The sequence below is a fragment of the Macrobrachium rosenbergii genome, chromosome 11 (genome assembly GCF_040412425.1).
Source record: "Macrobrachium rosenbergii isolate ZJJX-2024 chromosome 11, ASM4041242v1, whole genome shotgun sequence".
Classification (NCBI taxonomy): domain Eukaryota; kingdom Metazoa; phylum Arthropoda; class Malacostraca; order Decapoda; family Palaemonidae; genus Macrobrachium; species Macrobrachium rosenbergii.
The window spans coordinates 45,489,476-45,501,538 of NC_089751.1; the positions used below are offsets into that span (position 1 = coordinate 45,489,476).

At 38.8% G+C, this 12,063-nt stretch overlaps 1 protein-coding gene across 5 annotated transcripts in view; it reads left to right on the forward strand.

The window, feature by feature from the left end:
* Pabp2 (poly(A) binding protein nuclear 1) overlaps window positions 1–12,063 on the forward strand; it is a 74,036-nt gene that overhangs the window by 44,720 nt on the left and 17,253 nt on the right. For all 5 annotated transcript variants that reach the window (XM_067111746.1, XM_067111750.1, XM_067111748.1 and 2 more), the window contains exons 2-4: window positions 128–278; window positions 2,371–2,537; window positions 10,870–11,064. In XM_067111746.1, the coding sequence (XP_066967847.1) occupies window positions 143–278; window positions 2,371–2,537; window positions 10,870–11,064 (498 nt within the window). In that variant the 5' untranslated portion in view covers window positions 128–142. The remainder of the gene's footprint in view (window positions 1–127; window positions 279–2,370; window positions 2,538–10,869; window positions 11,065–12,063) is intronic.

The window sequence follows — 12,063 nt, forward strand, 5'->3', positions numbered from 1 at the left end:
CGAAGTGTTGAGTCTTTCTTACAAAAGAATTTCCCAGAATGTTCTTGTATTAGTCTTGCTAGCCATAAAAACTTAATTTCTTTGTTTCTAATACTTTTGTTCTAATCTTTATTCATTTTATTTACAGTCAGAGAACTAAGATATGGAACAAGAGCTTCAGTATGAAGAAGGTGATGCTGCTGAGGGTGGTGAAGAAAGTTTTGCTGCCACAGGGGAGGAAGACCAGCAGTTAAACGATACTGATCAATCAATTGAAACCGAACTTGAAGCAATAAAAGGTAAGGTGAATAATGTTGAAATATTGAAAATTTAGTTATCAACTAAATGTTTGTCTTATATCTGTATAATACAAATGGAAATCCTCAAAGTAATTTAGTGAATCCATATTGTACATAGAATAGCTTCTGTATTTATATGAAGTACATGTCATTGCTCTACTATAGCCTGTTACTCTACTAAGTAATCATAGGGTGGACAGTTGAGAACTCTTGAATATCTTGCTTATCTAGGTTGTGAGATATGGTCTTGTGTAACCTCTCTCTTTTTTTTTTCCATCATCGCGATCATCTTTTCCTTTGTCATTTCCCAACAGTCCCGATACAAGGTAGAGATAACTGTCTTTTTATCCTAATGCAGGTTTACAAGGAAATCCCATATTGGTTTTGTTTATGAAGGCAACCTGTGTACCAGTAGCCTTGACAGCTTTACTACTCACTTCTGAAGCCTGTAGATGTACATTTTGTTGACCTGTGTTTCTCAGCATTTCAGTGAGGTCTGTGCTCTGGTTGAAAAGTACCACTTTCCAGTCTTGAGACTTTTATATTTGGACCGGAATTCTTGCCTTTAAGAACATCAAGGTGTTGAAATAGGCAGGTAATCCTGTAAGCTCAACTCTCTCTACTATGTGGTCTAGCTTCATCAGTGAGGGCAAATTGTGAATAACAACATAAGATCTTTTCTCAGGTTTCGGGTGAGGTGACTCACGATTGTTGGGGTTTGGTCCAATGGGCAGTTGATAGGCCCTTTTCTTTTTTCTACCAGCTTGTGTCAGCCAACTGCTAATCCCATCATTATCATCCACCACAGGGGTTTTTGTGGGGAGAGGTAGGGTCAGAAGACTCACAAGGGCTTTTGGTCTTGACTGAAAATCTATCTTTAACTGGAGGCAAAGGTGAGGGAGAGGAGGTGATGTGGTTGCTCCATCACATTGTACCCCCCCCATCATGTTGTTGGGCAACGGGGAAATAAAAGATGCCCATTTCAAAGGAGTCTGGTGGCTTGCTGTAGGTCTGTCAAGGGATTCCTGTAATCCTTTGATCACTTCCTAGATCAGTGAAAGATTATTTTTTTCCACAATTTTTTCTGAGAGAAACTTTGCTATTTGGAAGGCATTTGCTGCTGTATTGTATGTTGCTGACAGCAGGCCCCTTTGAAGAGTGTAAGGGTCACTAGGGCAGATTGTCACCGAGCAGGTCCTTAGCCACTTAACGATACATGATAATTTCTTGAGAGAGGATCAGCTTTTCGTGGATCTCTCCCAGAGAATGTAATCTGGTATCAGGCCTGTGCTTACTTTATATGCAACGTTAATTTCCTCTTTGAAGAAGGCTGCACTGACAGATTGTTTAACAGACTGGATGTCTAAATGGTTCGATTGGTACTTTGTGAAGTAAAAACAATTGTTCATGAGTGTGGAATTTGTATGTGAGGCAAAGATCACTGGCATAATAGTTGGAGATTGGTTGTGGTGAAGGGAGGGCCAAGCACTAACACATAACAGCACTTTTTTATCCATTTCCCAGGGCCAACAGGCCTCGAGAAGTTGCAACATGAAAGATTTTGAAGGCACCTGTTAGAGGAGGATGCTGATTACTATATCTGCAATTACACAGCACTATCCAGCTTACACGCCAGGTACTACGTAGGGACACTATTAACACATTGCCTACTATGAGAGGTATAAGCACTAATGGCGAAAAACCCTTCTTTTTTGGTAAAAAATGCGAGACATGCCTCCAACATGTTTTTATAACTCACTGTTTCTATCAGCCCTTGAGATCTTAGCATGTTTTCAAGTCCTTAATGCCACATCTCAGTTCAACTTTGTAATGTCTTCCTTGTTTTGAGAAGTACGAGCTATAGTAGTCAATGGTTTATATTTTAATGGTTGTATTTTTAAAAATTTATTATCCAATAGTTGTTTTTTTTAATATTCATGCTGGGACTTTTCCCTGTGCTTTATCCCTGCACACTGGATTCTTAAGACTGGAAGCCAGTTTCCGTATGTAGTTTAGGTACAGTAATCTTGTAGTATAGTACAGTAATTTCTTTATTTATTGCTGTTCTCAATGAAATTTTTTTCAATGCTAGCACGTGTTAGAGAAATGGAAGAAGAAGCAGAGAAAATCCGACAAATTCAGTCAGAAGTTGACAAGCAGATGAGTTCCCCTACAGGTGCAGCAAATTCAACTTCACAGCTCAACTTGTCAATTGAAGAGAAAATGGAAGTTGACGCAAGATCCATTTATGTTGGCAATGTAAGTGTAAAGTACCAAGTTCTTTCTCCTCAGACAAAATGTTAACTTTTGTTTTTAATTTGTACTGCTTTGTAGTAAGTTATTTTTGGTGCAAAATAATTGAAACATTAAGGGTAAACTATTGAATCCTACGGTACTGTTATTCTTTGATGATAGAATGTAATCTGTTTATTCTTGTATGAAGCAGAGTTTTTATGGTTCTAATTGTTTTTATATTTCACTTTTGTAAGTTTTCTGTATTTCCCAGATTTCTTGTTACAGCTTTTTAAAAGAAATGCTTATGATAGTTTGCTAGGCCAGCAGTACTGTTTGTCAGAATTTTTAGAGCAAATTAATATTTTCATATAAGTAACTTACCAAGTAATTACATAGCTACACTTTCCACTCATGCAGCAGCTTAAATTTTAAAATCCGTGGTAGTGCTCCGATTGTTTAGTGTAGGTGACCAGTCCCTCCCACTAACAGGAATACTAGGAAGGACAACTCCATTCTCTTTCTGCTGCACTCGATGTAAACGTTGGGTGTCTGCAGCAGCTTTGTTTATTATTCAGCAGGTGGCTAACTGGATTTCAGTGAAATATTATCACTGATTTCGAGTAGCCTTTAAGCATAGAGCTTTCAAAGTAAGTTTGTTATTGTTTTGTTGTTAAGATCTGATTCATGTTTATCATATTCCGCTACAGCGATTTTGCAATCAGTTGATTAACTCTCCTTTACCGAGTAGTGTATTATAACAAAAATATCATATTAGCTACTGAACCAATGTTTTCGGTGGCAAATATGTATTGACAAGTCTCAAATAATGTTTGATAAGGAATTGAGATGTTTTTTGTGATGGTACTTTGTGTTCTCCAAAACAATTGTTGGTAAAGAATTGATTTAGAACATTTTCGTATTTCACTTTCCTTTGCAGAGAACTGAAAAATTGTAAGGGTAGAACGTAGCATGGAGAGAAATTACTTTTTTTTTTGGTGGCAATAGACTTTTGGATAAATAGACTTGTCTTGACAGCCGAGAATCAGCGCCAGTCGCCCAGGATTGCCCTCTAGCTTTGGCTCCAAGCACCCAGGACCACCCACTAGCTTCCTGAGCTACTAGCTCTCCTGGTGCCCATCTACAACCTGGGAGCACCCAGCGATCAGTTCCAGCTCTCAACCATCTGGCACCAACTCTTCTCACATCAATTTTTTCTCTCCTGCTACTAGCCCTCTTATCTTCTCCCATGCCTGGCTCCCTCGCTTCCTTTCCATTTTTTTGCCAGTCATGTGTATGGGTTAACAGAAGTTAACCTTGTGATAGTGTAGGGTTGTGCAGCGGAGGAGGTGATTATCCGGACCTTTGGTTCTCCGAGGCCTAAGTCACTGTCGTACTCCCTTGAACCTGGGAGAAGACATACTGAAATTCCAATGGAGGCTGATGGGAAGTCTGCTGGGTAGTTGCCCCCTCAGTTGAACCTGCTGTATGGTCCCAGGTTGCGACAGACAGCCACTGAAAAGGCGTCTTGCCCAAAGTATAGGGGACAAGGTGACTATCCAGTCCGTTAGATCTCCTAGACCAAAGGTCACTGTCCTGCTCCCCTTGCAGTCCAGGGAGTCCATTTGCCCTGGGTAGTTGCCTCCCTCAATCAAGCCTGTTGTCTGGTCCCAGGCTTCTTCGGAAAACCATTGAAAAGGCATCCAAAAGTATGTACTTTAGTGATGTAGATCCAGTTTCGAAGTCTACCACGCTTGCCTCTTGAACTTCCAGTTGTGGAGTGCCAGTATTTGGCACCAAAACATTCCTCCAGTTCTCGAAGGCAGCCAGCACCCAAGTGCCCAGCAACCTCCAAGCGTCTAGTGGCTCTCTCTCTCTCTCTCTGCAGAGAACTCCTACGATGGACATATCAAATTGAGTTTTCCAGTCACTCTACTTTTTCAGGACACACAAATTAGTAAATTAGTTATGCCGGACTCACTGAACTGTCAGAAGCATGTCCTTCCTGCCAAGTGGACCTTGGATCCCATGGTCTGGTGGAATCTGTGGAATCTGTGGGACAGGCCGATTATGGCCTGGTTTGCCACCTCAAGGAACCGTTGCCTTCCTCATTTCATTCTCCAACCTGATGCCATGCTGCAAGTTAGGTCCAACCTGGACCTTTAATGCCCTTCCACCTTCCAACTTGGTCAAGGAAGGGCTGAACAAGTTTTCAGGTTCATCGCAACATAACAGTGACACTCTTAGCCCTGTTCTGGACCATGAATATTGGTTCCCAAACCAGACATGGTTGTTGGTGGACATTCACAACTCCTTCTACAATCCATATCTACTCAGACAACCTCACTTCAAAAGATACCAATAATGGGTTGACCACTCTTTCCTCAGATAGATTTACAGACTGTCCGGGAGCTTGCCTGGAAGAAGTGAACTTTTCAAGACTAACTGCAGAGACTATTGCAAGATGCAGATGGCAGTCTTCTTGCCATGTACTCCATTATAAGTAGGCAGTCTTCCGTCAATGGTGTAACGGTTACAACATCTCGCCTGCGAATTCCTTTTTAGCTCAGATAGCGGAACTCCTCCTATGCCTGAGGACCCCCAAGGGCGCTCTCTTCTTCCACCTTCAAGGAGCATAGAGCAATGCTTGTTTTAGCATGTAAACATAAAGGTCTAGTTTTATCTTCTAACCAAGATCTTAGTGACCTACGCAGTCTTTCGAGACTTCCAAGGCAGAGAGGAATCTACTCTGTATATTGGAATTCGGACGTAGCTCTCAAGTGGTTAACGGGCCCCTCTATCAAGCCTCTCCATTCCATGCCTCTTAACTTAACTAGGAAACTCTGTTCCTTGTAGTCCTAGCAAATGCCAAATGAGTTGGTGAGCTCCAGAGTATAGACAAGCAAGCAGATTCTGCTCAGGGAGACAGTCTGTGAACAGGATCCATGCTTTCTCCCTTAAGTGATTGTTGGACATCCCTGGCTCTGGGAGAGTGAGCGAAATGTCTAGTTTGAGCTTTCAGGTTTTACCTGAGAAATGGCCATCCATACCTAGAGTGTCTGGACAAGATCCTGTCTCCCTCGGTCTATGAATACATCGTCCTTCATCTCAAATGAACTTTGTTTTTGAGACGCACTCTCAGAGTCAGTAGAACGAATTGCCTACCTGTTAAAGGAAAGCTAAGATGCCAGAATTTCCTCTACCTCATTAGCTTTCAGGGTCAATATGTCGCTCACTTCGATTTGGCAAACAGCCCACACGAAGTGTAGTAGTTCACTTCTAAATTTTCCTTGTAGTCAAGACAGTTGAAAATTTTGCAGTACCTTGGGACCATTATTAGTATTGGCATGGCACTCAGGGAGGAAGCAGAGGATTTTCTCCTATTTCTTCACCTGGTAGAAAAGTGCAGAATTTTTTTGGGAAGCTGGGGGCAGGGGTACAATGTACCTGAAGCATCCAACACTCTCAGTGGATGGGTAGTTGTTTTATTTCATTGTAGGTGACAAAGTTATCTGGTTGTATTTATTTTTTGGTACTGCACCCAGGGCAAGGGCAGTTATTGATGCTTTGCCAGCCACCGGAATACTCCTTGGCTGCAGAGCTCCCACCTAAGTAGAGGCGATCCTCAGCTATACTGCCACGCCACTACAAGTTAAGATGGGCACCAGCCAGAGGCAGTATTCTGCAGTGGCTCTCTTAACTGATAAGAAAACGACAAGCATTTTTTTTGTTTCAAATTCATTACTGTACTTATCTTAATGTTATGGAATGGAATATGTCTATGTATCCCACCTCCTGTCAGTGTGGGATTCAGTTGTGTAGTTAATTGGGAAGTTACTTGTATGAAAATGTTATTTTCATAATAAAATTAAGTTTCATGTATACTTACCAAGTAATTACAGAATTTGAGCCCACCCTCCTCCCCTCTGATGGGCATAAGGGGAGAAACAGAATGAGGATGTATTCCCTTTAGTGGGCTGGACTGGCCATCTACATTAAACAATCGGAGCGCTACTGCGGATTTTAAAATTTAAGCTGCCGCACGAGAGGAAAGTATAGCTATGTAATCACTTGGTAAGTATATATGAAACTTAATTTTATTGTGACAGTAACATATTCCATCTTTATTTATTGTGGTATCTGGTGAGTGCATGAAATACTGCATCAGAACCATTTTCCAAAAAATTACTAAGATTCTCTTGATTTCAAAATAAATAAAGCCTCTGCTTGGTTGGGGTTCAGTGATAGATACAGTGACTTTAAATCTCTTGACATTATCTTTGGTAAATAACTGGGGAAGGGGGGAGGACAAAGCGCTTGCTCAGATTGTTAGCTAAAAGTAGAAACCTAGAACCTGGTAACTTCTAAAATCACATGACCTTTTGAGTGCAGGGTTATGTCTTTTTTGTTTCTTTCTAGACAGTTTCTTTCTTGTATACTGTTTATTTGAATTATCATATTATTGACCTTTTGTATGCATGTATTAAACTTTACTTTTTCATATAAACTCACACATGAAAATACAATACATTTTGTAGATTATTGTTTGTGATGTTTATTACTGTTTAGTTATCTTAATCTCAGTTTTTGCTCATTTACTTGTTGCTTCATTTATTCATCAATAAAGCAAATTAAAGAAGTGTCACATTTACGGAAGGAGTATTTTTATAATGTTATTCAGAAAATTTTGGTTATTTTCAGTAATAAAATACTTTGCTGACTATTTATTACAATATTACATCAGTTACCTGCATGTGCACTATCTGCGATACAGCACTATCCATATGCAACTGCAGCCCACCTTAATATACAGTATATGTACAGTAGATAAATACAATAAGGAAAACACTGTTTGTTTTGTAATCCTACACAGGCAGAACATAATGGTAACACCGTTAACAATTTTTATAGCACATCTTAAAGGGGTATTGAAGGGGGATAGACCAGGGTAATTTTGTTTGATGTTGGGGTGCTGGGAAAGCATTTTTGTGCTTGGGAGCTTTTGTAACTGTTATTGGCTCAGAAGCAACAGCATTGTATACAGCGTCCTTTTGTGTACAGTATTCCACACAAGTAGCAGAGAGAGATGTACTGTATCATGACTGTATCATAGAAGTTTCATGGTTGTGAGGGCATTTTGCCTGGAAACTCTTTGTGACTGTTATTGGTCCCAAGCAAAAGAAGTCATATACAATGTCATTTTGTTTATTGCTTTTGAATAACTGATAGAGATGCATCATGACTATGTCATTGATTTTTTTTTTTTTTTTTTTTTTTGACTGCCTTTGAAGACTCCAACTCATCAGCCCCATGGTGTGTACTGCTGTGTTGTCTAGTTGCACATTATTTCTCATTGATCATTTATTAAATGGTTGCGGTGCAATACCAACGGTCCCAGTACATTCAGCAGATTTTGTGCCTTTTTAGGGTTTCCCTGAAGTATTGCAGGTGCTGTTTTTGCAGTGTATTTTTTGAGTTGAGAGAGAGAGAGAGAGAGAGATAATGTGTATAGTATGTACTGATATTTTCTTTTTTATGCTTTTTGATTTTCATTCAGTATATTTCAGTTTTTGTATTTACTGTGCAGCGTATTCTTTGTTGTTTATAAGCATACACAGTGTTGTGTAGTTACAAAACAAGGAAAAAAAGTTTTGGAATTTTCGTTTTACAGCCATAGAGGTTTTTGGTAGTATCCACTAACTTCCGTTATCCAGAAGGGCCTTGGTTGTATTAATGCTGATAATTAAGGTAATGCTGTAATAGATATCAGGCAAATTAAATGAATCTTAGTGCAATCTGAACAAATATCTAAAGATGGAACTTTTAAGTGTATGATAATCCTTAAAGCATGGTGTCAGACAAAGGGGCACATTGCATTCCTTGCAGTAATATCTAGACCTTTCCTTTTTTGTGCTCTACACTTAACATGATACATGGACCAAAGTTTCTATGTTTTTCTTTTTTGTCTGTAGGAGGAAGGACAATTTATGAAGTTGCAGGCTTATGGAGCAAAAGGTTGGTTGCTTCATCAGATCTACGCCCACCATTTGATACTTTACTGGGTGTTGTATTTCCATTATTTTTTTGAGAAGATTTAGACGAAAATATTTTTGATGGTTTCTTTCTAGCAATCGCTACATATAAACTAAATGCATCAAAAACATCAACCAAGTGAAAGAATAGCTTTATATACCACTCCCAGGACTTTCAAAAGCATTTTGCAGAACTACACTGCATGTCACACTTGTCAGATAGTCTCATTTTTATTGTAGGCTAACACAGTGTCTGGTTTCATTATTACCTCTCTTGTTTTTGTCAGTTTTACCAGTGTGAACCATTTTGCCTTCATGCAGTGTTATAAGCATTGTTACACCTTGCTTATGCCACTTCAAAGCATGAATATTGTTGGCATGGACTGATTCAGTTTTGCCTTGTTGAGCTTTGTGAACTGGGATATATTCTTTTATTACCTTATACATTTCCATATATGCCAGTTTTATTTTGATGGGGAAAGGCTGCGAGACTTGGGCTTGTGTATTGGCCCTCATCTGCTGAGGTACCACCAGTCCATAGAATCTCTTCCACTTCATGGCTGGAGACTGTTAAGCAGCTTTACTCTAGATAGCTTGTATAGTTAGCAAGTCTACTGCAGATGTGTATCAGGTGAAGTGTAACGTATTTTCCGTACTCAAGCAACAGTCTTCACCCTCTCTAGGGTCATGGGTCCTACCACTCTAACACCCTTATGCCAGATCGAGGGAGGTAACAGGAGTTATTTCTCCCCATGGTCACTCTCAACTAGGATGTGACATTTCCAGATAGGTTTTCAACATCCAGTGTGTTGATGAAGATGACCCACCTTAGGAGTGTCTCCTACATATAAGGCTAAGGTTTGTATTTTCATAGGTATACAAAACAGAGCCTTTTATTAAACTTCTCTTGTCACCCATCTTGCTTCGTCCCCAGAGCTGAAGGGAAAAGTGGTTTGTAACGGCAGGAGAACGAGGCCCAGTCCCCACTCAAACCCTGTAACCACTGGGTAACTATTGTACCTTTTTATCAGGGTCACTGCTCATCTCCAACTCATGCTGAAGGATACTCCTATGTTAAAGGCTCTGGTATTATTCTTATGAAAGATTCAAATTTGTTGAAAAATTTGTCATTTTTTGTTCCCATGTTCCGATATACAAAAATCTGAAGTAGTAATTGATTCAGGTATTTGGACTTGACTGAGTTCCCAAATAATATACATTTCTGTCTCCAGTTTTTGCTTGTTTGCCTCATCATTCACTCATAGTTGTAGCATCCTCCATAGTATTAAACTACAAGTGATTCAAGAAAATCTACAATATCCAAGAAATTTGATGCTGTATCTCAAGATACTTTGTATTTATGGTACATGTAATATCATTAACATTGTAGTAGCAGGCTTTGTGTTTTGTGTGCCTCTCATTTTGGAATTTTCTTTTCAATTGTATTTTTTACCATCATAATAAATGATCTAGTCACCTGTATTATGCTTAAAAGGATCATTGCTGAGAAATAGATAATGAAAAGCTCTTGCATGTTACTGAAGTTATTGTAGCTAATGTTAGTCTAAAACTATAAGCAGTCATGAGCAAGAGTTACATTCAGAAAACTTCATTGATTTATTTTTGAACTTCAGCCTTGGTTTTTTGAAATGTGAGTGTTCTGTAAGATACGGAAGATTTGTCAGCACTGTTACTTCAATTCATCTGATGCTTAACCATATAATGGGGTCATTATTTGATAAACGTTAAAGTGTAGTAGTTTGTTGGAGTAAAAGTAAATTTCCAAATATTGTATTAGAAAAAATTGAGAAGAGAACTTGTAAATGTATTGTTCATAGTCAGTGTAGCTCACCAGATTGATTAAACTATATGTAGGTACTAGTGATAGTCTGAGCCTTTGTATATAGAATATGCAGTATTGGGTAATTATGATGAAAGAAAGTTGTTTGAGGGCTTGGCCTGTAGCAGGCCTTTCCTTTTTCATGAGAAATAATCTTCTCTCTGAATTACTCGCACTGCATTAAGGCTTCCAGTCCCAGTCATATTTTGATGCACAAGGAATACAAGCTTGAATTATCAGGTTTTATTCATGACAGGTTTAACTTGCTTATTTTTGTGGAATTGAATTATGCTGTTGTTTGCATAGTTTGTTATGAAAAAGTTTTACTACTCTGCAGAGTTTATATAAACTGAAACTAAGTTTAGCATGCACATATGCACAATTTTTAAAGTCCCATTAGTAGCAGTTCTGGGAAATACAGTGGTATATGATTTAATTAGTAGTTGTGCCCTTGATTTTGCTATTAACTGCTTTTCGTCACTTTCAGGTTGACTATGGTGCAACAGCAGAAGAGCTTGAACAGCATTTCCATGGTTGTGGAGGAGTTAACAGAGTCACTATTTTGTGTAACAAGTTTGATGGCCATCCTAAAGGTTTTGCATACATAGAGTTTTCTGAAAAAGATTCTGTGCAAATGGCAATGGCTTTAGATGAATCTTTGTTCAGAGGAAGACAACTAAAGGTAATTCGTTATTTTTGATGTTACTGTAGTAGTGCACGTGTCTTCCCATGAAGGGGTAGGGGTGCCAGTGCACCTCATGTTGTGCACTGTGGGAATTAACTAAAGTTGTCTGCTATATTCATTCGGCCCCCAGCTGCACCCATGTTTTAGCCTTTTACTTTAGGGTACACACATGCTGTATGGGTCAGAAGAATTTGCAGCGTATAGGGGCCCATGTTTGTAGCCACTTATTTGGCAAGTACTATTTCTTGTTAAAATAAATGTTTAAACTAGATGACCTCCTCAAAGTTATGTTGTATCATAATTTGCGTTCGGTTTTGGGCTATCTTTATCAGTGAAATGTCTGCTGTATTATGATGTGAAAGTCACCATGATCAAGGAAATCAAATTGTTGCAAATTTTACAAGACGTTTGGCCATTGTGCTATCCCCCTACCCTTTCAGTATACTGACATTTTTCAAGGCAAAATAACTGTGATCATTGAGGAAATGCATTTCTGTAAACAATAAATCATTTGTGAAAGGAAAATGGGTAATAAAATTGCTGGGAAAAATATTCCTAAAGACAGACCCTCTTAAAACTTGAATGAGTAAACCCACTAAGAACTTGAGCATTTGTGTGTGTGTGTGTGTGTATCAACCATAATTATTATTATTATTATTATTGTTATTGTTATTATTATTATTATTATTATTATTATTATTATTAAAGAAAGATAGAAGACTATCAAACAATTGGGAGTCATTTGCGATTGTCGCATGAGCAGTTGTATTATTAGGCAGTCCCCCGGTTTACGAGAGGTCCAGCTTACAACGTTCCGAGGTTACAATGCTTTTCAAATATATTCATCAGAAATTATTTCCCGGTTTACGACACATGTTCCAGGGTTACGACACGTCGTATGCCAATCCGACGGAAGAAATATGGCTCCAAAACGGCAGAATAATCAAAATTTAGAGTTTTTTTTTATGAAAAACTTAACTCGACTATTTTTCGGTT